This window comes from Caretta caretta, chromosome 7 (genome assembly GCF_965140235.1).
Source record: "Caretta caretta isolate rCarCar2 chromosome 7, rCarCar1.hap1, whole genome shotgun sequence".
Classification (NCBI taxonomy): domain Eukaryota; kingdom Metazoa; phylum Chordata; order Testudines; family Cheloniidae; genus Caretta; species Caretta caretta.
In genome coordinates, this window is record NC_134212.1 from 33,303,797 (window position 1) to 33,323,356 (window position 19,560).

The 19,560-nt window shown below is 47.4% G+C and overlaps 1 protein-coding gene across 7 annotated transcripts; it reads right to left on the reverse strand.

The window, feature by feature from the left end:
- Positions 1-2,352: 2,352 nt before the first annotated feature.
- Positions 2,353-19,336, reverse strand: SF1 (splicing factor 1). 7 transcript variants are annotated; one of them, XM_048859269.2, is made up of 13 exons: positions 18,781-19,336; positions 16,567-16,695; positions 13,644-13,719; positions 10,628-10,780; positions 9,474-9,563; positions 8,367-8,550; positions 7,841-7,956; positions 7,632-7,739; positions 6,425-6,605; positions 5,284-5,524; positions 4,611-4,670; positions 4,345-4,518; positions 2,353-3,829 (listed from the first exon to the last, which is right to left on the reverse strand). In XM_048859269.2, exons 1-13 carry the CDS (start codon positions 19,319-19,321, stop codon positions 3,492-3,494), a joined length of 2,391 nt encoding a protein of 796 aa, XP_048715226.1. In that variant the 5' UTR covers positions 19,322-19,336; the 3' UTR covers positions 2,353-3,491. The 7 variants fall into 7 exon arrangements, with proteins under 7 accessions (XP_048715226.1, XP_048715227.2, XP_048715228.1 ...); XM_048859270.2 differs by having other exon boundaries at positions 4,341-4,518; positions 18,781-19,321; XM_048859271.2 differs by having other exon boundaries at positions 4,611-4,665; positions 18,781-19,320.
- Positions 19,337-19,560: the final 224 nt, after the last annotated feature.

A 19,560-nucleotide genomic window follows, 5' to 3' on the forward strand; every position in this document is an offset into this window, starting at 1 on the left:
TTTTGTTTCCTGGTCTGCACAGCTCTACTTCGCCAGCCTCCCACATTTTGGCAGAAACAAGGGGCTGTGGAAAATGGGAGTCCGTTCTGGCACAGCGCAGTGGCTTCAGAGTAGGACATGGGCTGCTTGCAGCACGCCATCATTCAGCCCCCATGTCATGACAATCCCAGCCTTCCCCCATGCCCATGGGGAATGGAGCTATAGCCTCAGCCTCTGTCCCAAACTCCACCACTGTTCACTGCCTCTGAAGCAGCTGAACTGCAGAAACACACAAGCTTTCACTCTCCTGCACTTAATCCAAGCTACCTGGAGTTGAAAAAGGTCTAACAGATAGAGCAATAGATTTCAGATTCAGATAAGCCTAGAGGCCCTGAACGATAGGGCGCACCCCTACCCCCACATCATGCAAAGTGCAGCCTAGGCCTGTCAGGCCAGGGACAGTGCTCATGTGGGGAGAGTCCCTGCTTCAAGTTTACAGCCTAGACCCAGGCAGGATCACACTATTTCCAGTCACAAGAGGAGTCTGTAGCTTCCTGAGCCCCAGACAAAAAGGTGGGAAAGACAACAGGTACAAAGAGAAGTGTCTTACCCAAGGTCACATAGTGGGTTATTGGCAGAGCCAGGAATCAAACCCAGGTGTTCGAGCCCCAGTCGTCTCTCTGTCCCATGGGCCACACCACCTCTCCCCACAGATCCTTCTTCCTGCTGTACAAGAGGAAGATGGATGTGTTTGGGCACCTGTCAAGCAGCTTGGTTTTGCTTCAAAATTTTTCCTGTTTCAAGGGTCTTGGAAGCTCAGGGAAGATGATCAGCAACTGGTAGAGGATACCCCTTCTGTAGATTTGGGAGCCACGACCCTGGGCTCTATGGGCTCTGGAAAGAGTGGGGGCTGATGCTTAGAGCAGAGGACACTGGGAGTCAGGACTCCTGTGTTCTATTCCCAGCTCTGGGTGGGGAGCAGGGACTAGGAGTCACTGAGAACTGGGTTTTATTTTACAAAAATCACAGTAAGGCCAATAGCTGAATAAGGATTAAAAACAAGTTGAGACCCTGATAGCAAGGGTATACAGTTACAGCCGGCTGTGAAGAAACACCAACAGGTTATTTCATAGTGGCTCTGAGACAGCATGCCAGAGTAGATGGACCCAGTGACAAGAGTCTGACAATTACCAAGCTCCTGTCTCTTGGTCGATTTCACTAAAGACAGAGCAAGAGACTGAGCACCACAGGACCTGGTCCCAACCCCAACTCTGCCACTCATGCATGTGATCTTGTGGATAAGCACTCCAAACATCACCCTTATTCTACTGCTGGAGAAACCCCGATCTCCCTCCCTACATGGGGGGCTGGGAGACCTAACTCCTGAGTGTTAAAGTGTCGAGATTAAATTGCCATCCATGTGATCAGAGCAGGAGATGTAGCTGCTGTTTGGTAACTTTGCAAGCAACCACCAACACCCAGTTTATTTTAAAGGGGTCAAAGATGGAAGAAGCTGACATTCAGCACCACACAGTGGAGACTCAGCCAGACAGACAGACCAGGGCTGATGTCATTCTGACCATTCACACTTAAGAGTCCCTCTCACTTGTGTAAAAACTAAATCTACATTTTACTACACCTCTAAGTCAACTGTGCCCACAGTACCACTGAAATGCTGTATCAGAGCTAGACGATCAACTGAAGTATTTATATGCAGTCACTGCATGCTTTTCCTGACCCATATCCACTAGGGAAACTATCACAGTGCAAGAATATTCTGCTGGCCCTACCCAAACAGAAATGATGTGCAATGCTTGGAGGAGGAACAGCACGCTGCAGTGAAGTGGAAGGAATGTTCCTCAGGGGACTAGTTTGAGAGGTTCAGTCATCTCTGCTCACATTTGCTATGGACATGGAGACTGTGGTATCAGTGACTGGACGAACCACGCCGCCCAGTGTTGTCATGCAAGACTTGGTGTTTTAGCTAGCTCTTGGCTTAAGGAGTGAATAGCTCTACAGAACATGAATGTTAATTGAGCCAGTGACCCCTTTAATGGGTCACACAATATGACAGCAGATCAGGCAGCCCTCCCAACCCTGTCCCACCAACAGGGGCGTCAGAAATATCCTGCAGTTGGATTACTGCTGTGGCACCAACCTCCCATTGCAGCAAGGACCCTGTTTGTAAGGCTGAAGGCCTCAAGAGCTGAGCTTCCAGGAGCACACACTTTCCATGCAAGTGTGCTTGGGATCATACCCCCAAACCCTGCCTTTAAGAAATATAGCCCAACTCCTACAGTAGAGCACAGCACCACATATTGGTAGCAAATGGTTATGGGCTCCCTCATCCAAGTCCACAGAATTAATTAGGCCTTTATTAAAAAACTGCTTTTATTCATTGGAACCTCCCCTCTTAATGCAGTTTTATTCATACACAAAAAAAGCAGTAAGAAATGGCTGCGGGTGACTGAACGGAAGAGCGTTTTACACATTATCGTCAACAGAAATTGCTCCAATTTGGGGGGCAAAGGGACCCCAGACCACAAAACATTCAGATGTTAAAAGATTCTAGGCACATGGCAAGAGAAAAGCAAATGGACCTTGAGTGTATGCAGTAGCAGGGCCTTCTCAGTGCCTACTGAAACCTCTTAACTACCCAATTAACCACTAACAACTCGCTACTGCCCCCTATGGGGCATTCCAATACCCAGTTAAGAGGACAATGGACCCACCCCTCCAGCATGCTTACCACTATTGTCTGGTATAGTTATCCCTTGACAGAAACAACCCTCACCAAGCCAAAGCCCTGACTTGGGGTGTATTACAGCTGGGGTTCATAAGGCCCAAAGATCAGCTATGGTACTTTCCTGCCTCTTTCCTCTGGTATGAAGTCATGTCCAAGGAGATCTCTAAAATCCATTTGCTTGCCCCTTGCTCGCATTCCAACCTACAGGCACTAGCAGTGCTGGAAAGTGTCTAGACTCAGAGCATTATTCTCCTCAGATGGATTTAAAATCTAAGTCGCAGAGAGAGAGAGAGAGAGAGAGGGGAAAATAAAGTAACAAACAGGTTCACAATATGGAGCCAGCATTCCGACTGCGTTCTTCAAGGGAAGAGTTGCGTCGCTTCACAGAACTGTCCTTTCTCCCAACATGGCCACCAGCCAACTACAGGCAGGTTCCTGCTGAGGGAGTGTCCTCACTGCATTCCCAGAGTCCTCCAATCTCACTGTGGGAGCCCCGGCAGCCCCTGCTTCAGAAGAGAGACTCTGTGCTACAGTGCCCTGAGAGCTAGTGTGGATTCTGCTACCCAAACACACCAGTCGGACAGGAATCGGACATGACAAAGTCCCGAGCCTTCATTCTGAATAGAGTAAGGAGGAGGGTGTGAGATGTCATCTCTGGCACGTTCCCAGCAGCCTGGCTTCACGTGCCTCTCCCCTCCGATTCCTGGCTCCATAAGGTGAGATTCAGCATTTTATGAGACAATTGAATAGAAAAAAAATCCATCCTTCAGTTCTGTGGTGGGGGTGGCGGAGGCGCGGGGGGCATGCCGAATGGTGGCAAGGCCGGCACCCCCATCCCCATCATGGTGACGAAATTAGAAGGGTCCATGGGGGGCGGGGGAGGGGGCGGGGCGTACATCATGCCCGCGGAGCCAGGCGGCGGCGGCGGCGGAGGCGGCGGGGCCCCGGGCGGCAGCGGAGGCTGGACCCCTGGAGGCAAAGGGACCATGGAGGGGTTGCCTTGCATCTGCGGGGCCCCCGTAGAAGCCGCCACCGCAGCCCCCTGCTGCTGCCATGGCGGGATGGACCCGGTGCCAGCGCTCGTGGTGGTGGTGGTCGTCGTATCTGGAATTTAAAGAAGAACAAGGTCACTTGACAGGATCAGGGGTGAAGCTCAGAGTAATTGCAGGTAAGGGAAGCGTCAGCCTCGCTAAAGGGACTGGACTGTCATGGGATGCAGGCTCACCACATGCACAGAGGGCACTACTGGTCCTGGGAGTGTAGGGAGCATTCTCTGGCATCAGTCAGGGCAAGGGAGTCATATGGAGAACTCTACGTGCAGAGAGCTATTTCCATCTCTGCTTTGGCACAGCTGAGCAAGTGGGGTGCAAGAGTGCAGCTCCCAAAAGCAGCCGGGGGAACTAACTGCTATGACAGTGTTTCCCTGCCAATGGGCAGCGGAGAGCAGCAATGGGGATGGGGAAGTTATACCACCACAGCCTCTGCAAACATGCTGCCGTGCTCCCACCTCCCCTACCCCTCCTTCTACACCCACGTAACCATATGGGTGAGTGGGGTAGCGTCCCTTTCTCGCACGCATGCGGGATGGGGATAAAGGTAAGAGAATTGCTCTTACTCACTTTGCTGCCATGGCAAGGGAGTACTGGACGCCATACTGCTGCTGGGAGGTGGCGGCGGAGGCTGCTGCTGCTGCTGCTGCCATGGGGGGAGAGGACCAGAGGGAGGCGGGGGAGGCTGACCACTGGGCGGAGGGGGCGGCGGGGCCATCATACCCATCGGCGGCGGCATCATACCTGCAAGGGAGAGGGGCGGCCGATTAGGGGCTGGGCATCGAGGCGACACTGAATCATGACTTGGTTAAGGGCTCGTGACACAAGACACTCACCTTTTCCTTGATGTAGGCGATAGACCCCAGAGCCCACAGGCGTATTTCCCAGGTACTGATCTTGAGGGAATGAAAGACCGTAGCCTTAGTGCCAGTTAATGAGACTAGGAGATTCTCCCCCCAACAAGCCGACCCGTTAGCCAATAGCCCAATAGTTCACAGACAAAAGCCCATGCAGACACCATAGCCCAGTGATACTTAAATTGTGGCTCTCCAGTCTCAAGTGGCTCTTTAATGGGTCTTCTGCAGCTCTTTGCAGCACGATATTAAAACACTGATTTAATTAACAACCATTAACCACCAATCAGGATGCTTTTACTAGGTTAATAAGCAATAGAGTTACTGACTTGCACTAAGTTATTAACGTATTTGCTGTGAGAGAGAGAGTGTGAGAGTATGTGTAAACACTAAACATTTCTCCCGTCATTCACATTGCTGTGGCTCTTTTGGGTAATGTTGATCACTAACCTGGCTCCTGAACCACTGAGGTCTGAGTATCATTGCTGTAGCCTAAACCGGAAGATGTAAGGATAAACCCTTCTGCTTTGAGAGGGAGCATGCTGATTAGTGGAGTGCATCACAACTACGGAGCACTCCCCCGTGGCCAAACCTCAACAGCAGTCCCCACCCAAGCCAACCCCCAAGTATCCCCAGTGCCTTGGAATGTACTTACCCATGTGGTGGGGGCCTGGGTGACCTGGAGGATGTGGCCCCTGGTTCATGGGTGGATGATGTGGCTGCATCCAGGGTGGTGGGCCATTGGGATTGTGCTGCATTGGATGGCCACCATGCCCACCCATGTTGGGCATGGGGTGGTGGAAGTTGTGAGGCCCACCTGGACCCCCAGGTCCTCCATGCATGCCATGGTAGGGCCGGTTATCAGAGGGGCCAGAGTTCATCCATGGAGGACGGTTCTAGAGTGGGGGTGAGAAAGGAGCTATTCAGACCTGGCTTTAAATACAATCAAAGCCATCTTATCACATACTTCAGAGGGGAAAGGTGGAACCAGACTGCTAACTATTAACTGTCGTATTACGGGAACTACAGGACAGGACCAGACTTGGAGGGTCCATCTAGTGTGATATCCTGTCTGATAGTGGCCAGAGCCAGATGCTTCAGAGAAAGGTGCAAGAAACCACACTCTGCATCAGGCAGATGTGGGATAACCTGCCTGAAATTAGCTCTCACCCTGTTCGTACCAGTAACAGACTGCTGTAAGCTCCGAAACAGGTGGTGTAACACCCCTACCAAAGCTTGTTAACATTGACTACTGTAGCTCTGGATATTCTTGATGTCTGTAGAAGCATCCAATCCTTTTTGAATCTAGCTAACTTTTTGGCCTCAATATTAGGGCAATTATGTGTAGTGTGGAAAAGTATTTGTCACTCGTTTTGAAATTGCCACCTTTCAATTTCACTCAACGTTCCCTTGTGCTTGTACTGCAAGATACGGAGAACTGAAACTCCTGATCTCCCTTCTCTAGGTCATTCAGAGAACATAGATCTGTAAATGAACAATCCCAATGTTTTCATTCTCTCTACATGAGAATTTCCAAACCCCTCAACATGGTTTGGGGCACCCCAAAGTAGGACAAAACCCAGAGCTGACTGCACAGTTGTTTCTCTCCCTATGAGCCATTCAAAAAAAAAAAAAAAAAAGGGGGGGGGTGGGGGACAGGACGGACTGATTCCTGTCACCACCACTGAAAAGCTGTGGGACTGACACCGCAGTCCATGCGGACGGAGAAAAGGGGCCTACTGTAAGGTGTTTCCTTTCAAGCAAACACTACCAGGTGAAAAGGCCCAATCACTCACAGGAGGCGGCGGGTTGTTTCCTGGTCCCGAGGGTCTGGGCCCGCTTGACAGAGGTGTATTGGTGGGGCCAGAGGAAGATCCCACAGATGCCGGGACTGGCGCTTCTCCCAACTCTGCCATCAGGGACAGGTATTCTTTGTCCATGCGGGCTTTGTCCTGAGCAGACTGAGGATCACCAGGTCTGGAAGCAAAGTCATATGCCACTAAGCCTGTGGTTTTCAACCTTTATTTGTTTGCGGACCCCTAAAAATTTCAAATGGAGGTGCAGACCCCTTTGGAAATTCAACCTGTGGTCCGCAGACCACTACCATAGAAGTTAGTTTAGTTCTGTTCAGTTAGACTGAAAACTATAAAAGTTGCACGTGCTTGGCACGACATTTGATGCAGCGTAAGAAAGGGCGCTAAACTGTGGGCTTCTATGGTAATGACAACAATTTGGGGGTTTGACCTGTAGATGGGGGCATTCACATACTTTTGATTTATCAGAAAAACAGAATGCCTTTCCTAGGATCTGGATTTTTTTTTTTAAATTTATTATTAATTATTATTATTATTAGAGTCACCTTTCGCAGACCTCTTAGATAGTCTGTGGACCAGAGATTGAAAACCACTGCTCTAAGCCACACACACCAGATACCAGTGCTATGGGAGGGGAGCAGAGTCCACTGTGCAGGACAGATGGATCCAAAGCTACATCATTCATCTCCTCGGCTTCATATGGAGCAAACTATCAAGCTAAATGAATACAGAAAACTGCTACCATGGATTAGGCCAGTGCCTCCATCTAGCCCCATCTCCAACATCAGCCACTAGCTGCTGCTTCAAAGGAAATGTACCAGAAACCTTACAGTTAAGGAATAACCTATCCCAGGGAAAAGTTCCTTCATCCCAATCAGAGGCTGGTTTGGACCCCCATTTCTAATCACCATTAGGTACTGTATGGGATTAATTTCCAAGCCAAGTATTTGCTAAATCCTACCCCTTCCCTGGATATTGTGCTCAGAGGAAGACTGATTTGTCAAGTGCTTCTGTGCTGGATAGTACATGGATTTCCTAGGACTAGCAGGATGGTCTGCTGCAACTGGCTGCCAAGACGCCCTTCTGGAAGGCTATAGCAGTCCAACCACAGAGCCCATCTACTGACACAAATGATGAGCAGGCACAGCTGACAGAAGATTGCTTAAACAAGCTGGCCTGTGAGATTTACCTAGAGAACTTGCAGTCAGAGGCAATGTGTCCAGCTCCTCCGCATTTGGTACACACAGTGGTGTTGGTGATGCTGCGGGTCTCCGCGCTTTGCCAAGGCCGCAGGATTCTAAGGGATAACAAAGCAGAATTAGATCAGCTTGACATGCAAGCAGCAGCAAACATATGCAGCTGCACTAACTCTGGTACTTCCAACAGGCAGGTACTTACCTGTTGTCATCTTCCCGCAGAGTCCCATTAAGCCGGGCCAGCTCACGCAGCTGCATCTTCCGCAAGTCGTTCTGGTCCTCTGGTGTTTCAATGCCTTGCTTCAGAATATTCCGGATCTGGAAGAGACACGTTGCTTAGTCGTATCAAGCTCAAACCCTTATCTGCCCTGGAGAAATTCAGCTCCCAAACTCAGGTCTACACCACAGTTAGAATTCCAGCTTCCCTGCAGGCCAATGATAAAGCCAGCCCCCTCATTCCAATTCCTTTCCTATGTCCCTCCATATCGCTCTTATGAGTGGAGTGCTGAGACTGAATCTTCCTCCGAAGTGCCCAGACAGGTCTTATTTATTTCATCACCTTGACTCTTTAAAAGAATAAAAGTAGTATGCAGAGCAAGAGGCTGGCAATGGATTACAGTGCAGGAGGCAAGCTGGAGTTGAGTTTCCATGATGTGATCTTTTACCATAGCTGAGACTGACTCCCCCAGATGTTTTCAGTTTGATCACCCTGAGCTTTGCATTTATACCTGTTCCACAGCCTTCTTCACATTCTCCATGGTGTTGGCAGTGACCAGAGCGTGAAGAGGCTCATCTTCTCCAGGCAGCATCTGGCCATCTTTTCGGCCCACCTTCCCTTCCTTCACCGACCCCTTGCCCCGGATCATGATCTTGGCATTGCATTCCTTCTCAATATTCTTCAGTGTATTACCTCTGTAGAACAAATGGTTTTGTTTTTCCCATGCAAACTGGGGGATTTCTCCACTCCCCCACAATGTGACTGTATCACTACCCCAAGTACTCCTCTTCATGTGATGCCAGTTTTACCCCAATCAACACCCTAGTTAGAACACTTCTAGGGGTAGGTCTACACTTAAACTATTAGTGCAGCACAACTGCAGCTGTAGCACTTTGGTACAGACACTACTTACACCAACAGGAGGCAGTCTCCTGTTGGCATAGGTAATCCACCTTCCAGAAAGGTGTTAGCTAGGTCACTGGAAGAATTCTTCCGTTAACCCAGCGCTGTCTACAACAGGGGTAAGGTCAGCATAACCACATCTCTCAGGGGTATGGAGTTTTCATACTCCTGAGAGATGCAGCTATGCTGGTGTAAATTCCCAGCACAGATCCAGCACTAGGTCAATGCCAAGCACACACTCCTCAAACACAGGAATATTTCTGCATTGCCAGTGAAGGCATAAACACACTGTCAGACATGCTATCAAGGATGTCCTGTGAGAAGATAACATGACAGGTAGTTGTTTCAGTGCCACGAAGTTCTACATAAATATACTGGGGCTTGCAGGGTAGAGACAAGAACGGGAATAGCTTCCAAGCGCCCAGCGGGCTGCAAGGCAGTAAAGCTACTTTGAGTGTTTTGCCTTTAAAATCCCACAGTACATTCAGCCTGGCTCTCAAAAAAGACATGCTTTGAATCATTTTAAAGGCTGACAATTCCTCTCTGGTCTTGATGTCACACCAGCTACCTGCTAGAGTCCTGATGTGCTTTTTCCAGCACCATCTCTCAAGCATAAGCAAGTAAGCCAGCACTGTCCACTACTGCCAAACTCTTGGACTCCAAATTTGATCACCTCTGAACTGCCCTCATTTCACAGAGAGGAGTAGCATCTCACCTGGGTCCAATCAGAAGCCCCACAAAGTTAATCTCAGGATATTCATCCTGTGGGATCATCACCTTATCACTCACTCGGGTCGCTGGAGGTCTGAAAACATCAAAAAGTGAACATCAAAACATGCACTTAGCTAGCCAATACACACATCCACAAGGAACCTGAGCCAGCTGAGATCAGAACTCTTTCCCCAGTTTAGAATGCATTGGTAGTCCAGGGAAACACAGTGGCTATATGCTTTATAGCACTGGTCTCCAACTCTTTTAAGCCCCAAATCACTTTTTGAATTTAAGGACAATCCAGGATCTACCCCGCCCCTCCCACAAGGTCCCTCCACTTCCCCCAAAGCCCCACCCCACTCACTCCATCTCCCCATGGCTCTCCCCCACCTGTACTCACTCTCACCTGGCTGGGGCAGGGGTTTGGGTTCTGCGCTGGGACCGAGGGGTTTGCAGGGTGGGATGGGGCTCCGGGCTAAGCCTGGGGCAGGGGTTTAGGGTGCAGGAGGGGGTTGGGGTGCTGGCTCTGGGAGGGAGCTGGGGTGCAGCCTCCCACCAGGCAGCACTTACCGCAGGTGGCTCCCGGTTGTCAGTGAAGCGAGGTGAAGGCAGGCTTCCTGCCTGTCCCAGCCACACGCCGCTCCTGGAAAGGGCGGATGTGCCCCTGTATGTGTGTGGTGGGGAAAAGCATGGGGCACCGCACGCTGCCCCTCTCTGCCAGCACCACTCCCTCAGCTTCCATTAGCTACAGCTCCCCAAACCTGGCTAATGGGAGCTGCGGGGGCAGTGCTGGCAGGCAGGAGCAGTGCACCAAGACCCCTTCCCCCCAGTGATGTGCTGGCTGCTTCTGGGAGCAGCGTGGGGCCGGTACAGGCAGGGAGCAAGCCTAATGGCAGCCCCACTACACCACCAGAGATCACAATCAACTGGGGGAGTCCCCAGGATCGACCAGTTGATCGTGATCAACCAGTTGGTGACTTGCTTTGTAGGCAGATCCCAAAGAGCTATTTACGCAGCAGCACTTGTGCAGAGGAAGCTGAGACCATCTGTAATAGGGCAATATTCAAACGTGGATTTTGGAACAGGATGAAACCATCCAGGAATGACAGTGCAAAGGCCTACCCATAACATTTGGCAGGATCTTCTCCCTCCACTTACTTGTAATCAGCTGGTGGCTTGAAGTCCGGGTTGAGGGCCACCATCTCTGTGATGAGGTTATGCCTCTCCTCCTCCAGTTTCTTGCGGGTACGGAACTCACGGGTATTCAGGCGCTTCCCCTCGCTATTGTAAATGGGCTCAGGGGAAGGGGACCTGCAGAAAACACCCATGGTTATTCTTCCTGTGGTCAAACCCAAGTGGCCACTTACAAGTACAGCTTCCCCTGAACCCTAGCATAATTTAGGCAAATCAGAGCTAAATGTGCTATTAAGACCACAGGAAAGGAAGGTGTAAATTCATTCATGCCTGTCTTATTGCTACCTGGATAAGGAGGTTGCAGCAAAACACTGTATGCCACGAGGAGGGGGGAAAATGAGGTGCTTTATAGGGGTAGCAAGGCTGGAAACAGCGACAATGACAGCAACTCTGCCACAAGTGTGCTCATGTATTTTAAAGGGGAAGGTGGAGAGAGTTAATTCGCACAGAGAACAAACTTTCCAGCTTCACTAGGCAATGCAGCCGTGAGTTTAGAGAGACTCTTAACGCAGGAGGTAATGCAGGTTAAATGTGGACTTTTAACACCATAACAGAGTAACAAGAGAGATTAGTCTTTTATCAAAGGTGACTAATCCTGCTGGCAACACCCATTAACTCTAGTTCACTGCCCCAGTGTAGAGAGATGGTCATGGCTTCTGTCCTGGCTTTTCCATCATTGTGCTGGCAGCTTCAAGGCCGACTCTCAACCTGTTTTCTGTGTTAAGGCTTAAAGGCTGGGTCAAACCGCCTTCTCTTGGTCCACAGTCTGGAGCTGTAAACCTCTATGGAGAACCCTGTTTTCTCCACAGGGTTTAGATGCCCAGAAAGCTGAATTTTTTTGTTTTTGTTTTAACAGCAAATGTTGTAAAGCTAAAATAAAAGAGTCAGTTTGATTTACCACAGCTGTGTTTGCGGTAAGAAAAAAGCCACACTCCTAGAAATTTGATTAAGTTATGGACCTTTTTTAAAAACATGAAGGAAAATTTAGGATTAGCTGCAAGAAGGGAAGAGATTATGTGGATCAGGTTATTAAAAAAAATACATCCCGGAAGTAATCAGAAACCTACACCTTTGTTTTAGGTTAAGAGAAACTTTTTCTAGCGGGTTAGAGCAAGGATTAAAATCAGTTGATCCCACTGTCTTCTGAGCCTAAAGTGAACCATCAACACATGGAATAAAAGGTCAGGTTTGATCAGGACTAATCATGTCTAAATTACACCTCCATTTCTAGGATTTGAATAAATGTAACACAGTCCAATAGCAGAGAGAGCAAAACAAAAATACAAGGTATCACCCTCCCAGCTTGTTTTTACTAAGCATCTTAAACTCATGTTAGCTAGTATGTGGTTTAGAAACACATTTTAAAGAATTCAAGGTACAAAGAATTATTAAATAGCTTAACTTGATATTACACCTTCAGAAATTAATGCTAAGACAGTCATTTCATGCATTTGATTCTGTTGAACTGCTGAGGAGCAATTAAGAGTTAGACTCTTCTGTAACTGAATCAGAAACTCCAATAAATTGTTTTTTTTAAACCACTAACAAGTTTGATATTTGACAGATCAGACGACTCTGGCTTTGGATTCTTTTGCTAAACTGATCATTAAAAATGTTAAAGGCTGTTACAGCAATGCCTCACCTTCACAGGAAAAAATTAAGACACCAATAACTCTCCCCTCATCAGTCTGGGTTATTGTTCACATAAGAAATGTCAATCTGTCAGTCAAATTACGACCAACTGCCCCAACTCAATCTTAAAAACCAAGAGCAAGGGAAAAAGGATAGGCTTTACATCTATTCCCTCCTGACAATAAAAGGATAAAAAAATCACCTTTCAAAGTTTACTAGTAACTTGTAATAACAGTTAAAGGTAATAGTCAAAAAGACACTATGCAGTGGTGCCCTGTAATGTAAAAAGTGCAATGGGAGTGCAAAATTTGTGCGCTAAAGAAAACTAGAGTTATTGCAAGGAAATAAGGCATAATAATTTGACTCCTAGCAAGGCTAAACAAAGATGCAGAAGTGAATGGCTTTAACATCCATGACACCATCTTACTGATCTAATACACCTTCAGCTGGGTAGAATTCAAGCCAAAGAAGGTTTCACTCCCATTTTAAAAGGAAAATGACTTCAGTTGTGCTAAATGCTATAACACAACAAATTCCAGCTGCAAGATTGGGGGGGGGGGCGCGGGGGGGTTACTCCCCTCCTGTAAACAAACCAGACTCTGCTGTTCCATGCTAACAACCCAATTACAAAAATAAAGCGGTTAAATGCTGTTACTTTTCAGAATGTCACTGAAGCCCAACATAGCCACAGCTGTCCAAAAACCTACTGCAACATTTTCACTTCAAAAAGAGTAAATGAGGCTGGAATTACCCCACCACCTTGAGTCCCCAGAATTCCCCGATGTTGGCCAATGCTGTACAATAGCTGGCAGCAAAGAAATTGGTTAGAAAACTCATCTGGCTTTTAAAAAATCATCCTCAACAACCAAGCAGAAAGCTCTGCCATACAAGCTGATCAGAGTATGTTTCCAGGCTGCTCAAACTCAATGATGCAAAAATAAAATAAAATAAAATAAGTGCTTAAAAGTTTGCAAGGTGAACCTGTGAGAAAGACCTCTAGATACTGGGCACGTGCACAAGTCAGACCCTGAAAAAGTACATTAATTGGCTACCTTAATTTCCCTTAAAATAAGTCAGGTTAATTAAACCTACAAGCTTATAAAAAACAAAAACAATTATATACCCTTATTACCCCTTTCCCTGTGGTTTTTGTAGGGCTAGAATTGGTTCCATTTCATCTTCCCTAACAGAAAAACCCCAGCTCTCCTCCACAACACTGTCACATCAGAGCATTGCAGTCATCTGACTAGAGCAGGATTGTATTGAACTGACACATTATGATGCCACCAAAAAAATGTATTAAAAAGGTAAAAGTGTTACTGTCAGCTGGTTAAAACTGTTTCCCAACCTGTCCTCTGGGTTAGGGGGGATGCCCAGGTCTCCTGTGCGCAGTTTACGAGTCAGGTCTTCAATCTGCAGTTGCACTGGAAGAAACCAGGTTAGGAAAGAAAAAAGGATGGAAAAAAGACATTGTTACCAAAAAACATTTCAAATCTTAACATCAAAGCATGAAGAACGGGAGACTTTGCAATGGACGACTGATATTGTGAACAAATCGAAGGAGACCCGCACAATGTTATGTCAGCCAGCTAAGTTCAGCAGGAATCCAGAAAGGCTCACATTGATCTTATTTACATCTAGCTAGCCTTCTTCAAAGAGGATTATTAATTAGAAAGCAAAGTGCTCAACTGAAATGTGGTTAGCAGAAAGAACTGTCTGATCCCTGAGACTACAACTAGCAAGTCACTGGAAGCCAAAACTCTTTCTGACCCGCTAAAACTGGTATTAGATCCAGGCCTAATGGAAAATGCCTTTGCAAGCAATTCCATTGTCCTACTGGACTACTTCTTTTCATAGCAGAGTAACAATTTTTGTAAATACCAAAATAATTTTACTGCTGATTTCAGAGCCAATTAAAAATGTGACTTGAATTAATGTTGCTGAAGTCAGACATACCAGTTTAGAAAAGGTCTCATTTCTTTTCCTAAGGCAAAAGCACATGGGCCATGCACCGGTGCATGTCTTTATTCTTAACAGAACTCCTTAAGGTAAATGAAAACAAACATACAGAAATTGCATGCACTGTACCACGCTACCTAACCCATACTATGTACAGACTCCAAAAGGCCTACTGCCGTTATAGGTCACAGACAAGGTAAGTCAGAAAGATTCAGGGTCAATTGTCAGATGATAAATTACTAAAATGTACAAGCAGCTAAGCTTGATTCTGTTCTGGGTGCCTGATGCTGTACAAAAGAAGAAAGATCAGGATCTCTGAACCCTGAGCAAAGAGATCTGGTTAATTTCTGGAGAAGCTGAATAGTAAGTGGTGGAGAGGGGTGCTAATCTGATCCACACTATTTCTTCTCAACATCCCTCCCCCATTTACTATTATTTTTAAATAAAAGTGCTGGTGTTACATTTGCTTCTTACCTTAGCATAGACTGAGAATTCTGAGCTGCAGTTATTTCATCCAATTGGCAGTAGTTATATGCTGGTTCCAGTTTAAGATTGTGTCATTCACACAGGAACCTTGCTTTTGTTTTGTGTGCACTATGTCTTGCACTTTTAACTCCTTTCAAATGATATTTAGAGCCTCTGAGAAACTGGGATGCTCACTGTCCTTGCCTACCAATCATTTCCCTTCTTTAAACTGTTCTTCAAGCAATCCTAGCTCTGTCTACCCCCCCCAAACCCTACATCTCTCCTCAATCCCTCGTCTCCCTCTTCTGAACTTGTATCCTGTGTTTTAAGTTATGCACACATTATAAGCTCTTTGAGGCATGATACATGTCTTAGCTTTGTTGCTGAAATAGCATGTACACATAAGGCTCTACACAAGTAACAAAACAGCAACTTCAAAAAATCTGGAAGTCAGACTATTCATGTCTACATTTCCCTCTGTAGAGCAGCAGATGTCAAAGCAGCTAACAACTGGCTCTTCTCTTAAATATCAGATGTTTGTTTTATGATACTGTATCAAAATCAGCTTTAAATTTCTGCCTAAAGAAGATCTTCTGGTACAGAAACTGACAGAATCAAGGGCAAAACCCACACTGTCTAGAAATTGACCTAGCAACCTTGACAGCAAACCATTAACAAACTTAGCTCTCAAGTAGCTATCAGCACTGCTGTGGATGAATAAAAAGACTAGTTACAATGCAAGTCAAAATTCTCAGTGGTTATGCAGAAGAAAGAAACCAAGGATTATTTTCAATCCCAGGGAGATGAACTGGATCACACGGTCTTGTGAAGAAGAGCTCGCTTTATGTAAAATGCAAGGACTAGAATTACATGTGACAATGCAAAGTCTCAGACACATTAAAAGGACTTTTTTGCCCTTTTTCACCCTCCTGGTTTATATTTGGTAGTTCATGAAAAGTGAATTTAGCATCACTGTTTGCAATTGAAGGCAAAGTTAATGTTAAACCTTGTATTTATAAACCAAGTTACTTAAACATTCTTATTCCCATACTGGAATGGGGTAGTCCCAAAGACAAATCTTAACCTTTGAAATTCCCTGTTTTCATAATTAACATTTCAAAACCCTTCATTCCCACAGGACTGAGCAGTATCCCTTTCCCAGCAGTTTGTGTGCATGTGAATACAGAGCTCATTTAGCAGAGCTCTAAACTAGAAGAGATACTGAAGGTTTAGATTTCTTGCCAAAGAACAGAAGCAAAGTTTCTCTATTTCCCTCAGAGCAAAACCAACATGACCGATACCACCTTGAACACAAAAACTGAACTTCTACAGGTGTCTTTTTTTAAAAAATTAAGCAGCCTAAAAGCAAGTCAGAGACTAGGTTTGAGGGGATTTCTGGTGCAAGGCTGTGCTGTGAATGAGGTACCTGCTTCCCACATAATACATTCAGTTTGAAGAGGGACCGGAGGCAGTGTTCTCCACTGGAGAGGTAATCCTAGAGGCCCCCACTGACTGTAATGAGATTACTAAATAGATGTTGAAAATAGGGGCTAATATACCCAGAGAAAGGACCACCCCACCCCTACAAAAACTGTTCTAGCCATTCCATTTTCACCATGCCTGTGGAGAACACTACTCCTGTCACAAGCAAGACAGGGGAGCTGCAACAGTGCACGACTGAGCAAAAATGTGCGAATTATTGATTTGAAGTTATGGAATAAGGCCACAATAACCTAAAGTCTAGAAAAAACACAGTTAACTTTCCAAACACTCAGCAACCAGAAATAGTCTCAGGATCACACCACTGACAGCAGATCAGATGGAAAAAGGGGAGAACGTGTATTTACCTATATAAGCTCTCTCTTGCTCACGAGTGAGTCCAGGAGGGATAACAGTGGGCATTCCTGGGATGACAGTCTTCTGTTCCATGGTGTCTTGGTTCCATCTGCTTCTCTTCCGCTTCTTATTAGGGAAATCTAAGGGCAAGCATCCTTCTTTAGACACACTTTGTGTTTATGAAGGTGTTTCTACTATTTGACTTACTGCATACATCTTACATAAACCATAATAGCTGCAACACTGAGCACACAGAATTCCCTTAAATCAGAAATACTGTCAAGACAACCTACTCCTTTCAATATCAAATCTCTCATTGGGATGAGGAGAGCTGCTCACAGGGGCAGTAAGGTCAAGTGGGTAGCACACTGAACCAAAATTATATTCTAGTCTAATCACTGACCTGCCATGTGACTTTGGGCAAATCACTTCACCTCTCTGTGCCTGTTTCCCCTCACACCCCTTGTCTATTTAGCCTTTAAGCTCTTATTATCACTATGTTTGCACAGCACCTAGCACAGTGGGAGCGCCATCTCTGTTGAGGCCATTGGGTGCTACCGTAATATAGATAATAGCAGCAACGGCAGAATTTAATCAGCAAACGTTGCCACATTAAGACTTATTTATTATCTGCAAACCAGCAAGGGGCAGAACCAGAAGTGAAACTGAAATTCAACAGAACAGTGGTATCAACTAAATAAAGTTATGCCCCTCCATAAGTCAAGACAAACGGAAAAACAGGAAGATGCTTCAAGATCACCACTCCAAAGCAAAAGAACTGCTCTCAAATCCAACTAACATTTTTCTAGTCACTTCAGCCACCATTTTTAAAGGGAACGCTGCAGTTCTGATCTCCGTCAGCAAAGCAACATGGCTGCCTCCCACAGCACCATTTCACATTCAGCCGCTCTGCACACATTTCAAGATCCCTTAAGGTAACAACAGTAAGTATTCTAGGGATATTTACATTGGATGATGTGATGGGAAACTATTAAACCACCAGAGCAATTTTCCTTTAACACTAGTGTAGGAAATTGTTACCCCCCCCCCCTTTTTTTATGAAGCTGATCTATGACTGGTTTCACCCAGGTACAACCAGAAAAGCATGTTGTATGATTTGAACACATTTTCAAAATGTGCTCTTCTAGAAAACATTAGAAACTTAAAAAGATTAAGTATCCCTAATCATCTAAGTAAAGAGAGAGACTAATAAAAATAGGCAGTTAAATGGACCAGGGCACCCCATTTCTTCCCAATCCTACAGAGACCTCCATTTTGGTTGGATGAGTATTTGCTAACTCCTACAGACAACACCAGGCCTTGTCTCTTCCAATACCACGCATCTGAGGCTGTTCAGTGCCTTACGGACTGCAGTTATTTTGTGTCCAAAGTTCCCCTGACTAGCACATGCCCACGTGTTACCTAGAACCCCCATTTAAGTTATCAACCTCCAGATCGGTTTCCATTCCCTTCTTACCCACAACCAGGTCTCGCCACCCAATTAAGAAGAATGTTCTCTTTTTCACTCCCTCCCTCAGAAAAGAGAGCAGCCACCACCTCAACCCCATCCTGGCCCCCACCCCCACATTTGGCACAATTCCAATCCCTTTCTCCAACCTTGCCTCATTTCCCCCCTTTCCCAGTCTACTCTCTACCTACACCTATTATACCCCCATCCCACCCAACTCTTTATTTGCCACAAACTCTTTCCTCTCCCAGAGCACCCAACATCATTGCTTCCTCCCATTCGCAAATCTACCTCATCTCCCACAAATACCCCTACAACGTAGTCTCATAGCCTCCCATTCCCTAAGCCCTTAAACCCCAAATTTACCCCATTGCTGTTTCTACCCCATCCCACAATTGCCAAAACTATAACCACCCCTAAGTTTCAGCCCCTTCAACTTCCATGGACCATCTCAAGCCCCCCGCCATTCCTTTGCTTTTAGTGCAACATTCTCCAAACTTGCCCCCTCAGCCTATACAACCAACTAACCTCAAGAAGCCCCAAGCCTACCCCTTCACCCCTTAGCACTGTCCCATTAGTGTACCCCCCCACTCCAGCCCTTTAGCTTCCACATCTCTTCCCTACTGTGCATAACTCTACTTCTACGTACCCCCATTGCCCTATAGTTCCTCTACATCCCTGCCTCAACCCTATCCATATAACTGACCCCCACCCAACCCAACTCTTCCTAGTCCCCCCCTTTTACCCTGCCCCTCACCGTGATTACTGCCCCCTCCCGGACCGCTCTCATCCTGCTGCTGTTGCTGCGGCGGCGGCGGCTGCTGCTCGTGGCCCTGTGGGGGCGGCGGCGGCGACGGGTACCGGTATTGTCCGTACTGAGGGGGGGGCTGAGGCCCCCCAGCCTGAGGTGGCGGCTGTTGCTGCTGCGGGGGAGGAGGAGGGGGTGGGGGCGGCGGGGGCTGCGGCTGCTGCGGCGGGGGCTGAGGCTGGGGTGGCGGCGGGGGCGGCGGCGGAGGAGGGGGCGGCGGCGGCAGCGCGGCGAAGGGGTAGGCAGCAGCCGCCATGGGGCCTAGCAGAGCGGCTTGGGCCTGGCCCGGGCCTGGGGGTGGTGGAGGGGGAGGGCCTGGAAGGACCAGCCCTGGGGGACCCGGCGGAGGCATCGGGTAGCCCGGTTTCCCCGGCGGTGGGGGTGGATGGAGCTTCCCTAGCGGCGTGGCGTTGGCTCCAGTCGCCGCCATTAGAGTCTCCTCAGCTCGCGGCGTTCGCGTTTCGCGAACCTTCCAGCCTTTGCACCGCATAAAGCTGTTCGAAAGTCATTGGTCGCGGAGATGTCAGTCGTACTCGCGCTTCCTTCCATTGGCAGACTCTTACGTCCATTGTCCTTCCGCGGGGTTCCATTGGCCGAGATGCTCCAATGAAGGAAAGCGATTGGAGAAAAGCGGTCGAGTGGTGGAGGCAGCACGCATAGGTCAGTTGAGATGTCACTCTGCAGCGAACTGCGGTGGGAATGGTTGAGAGGCAGGATGAGTGAGCAGCG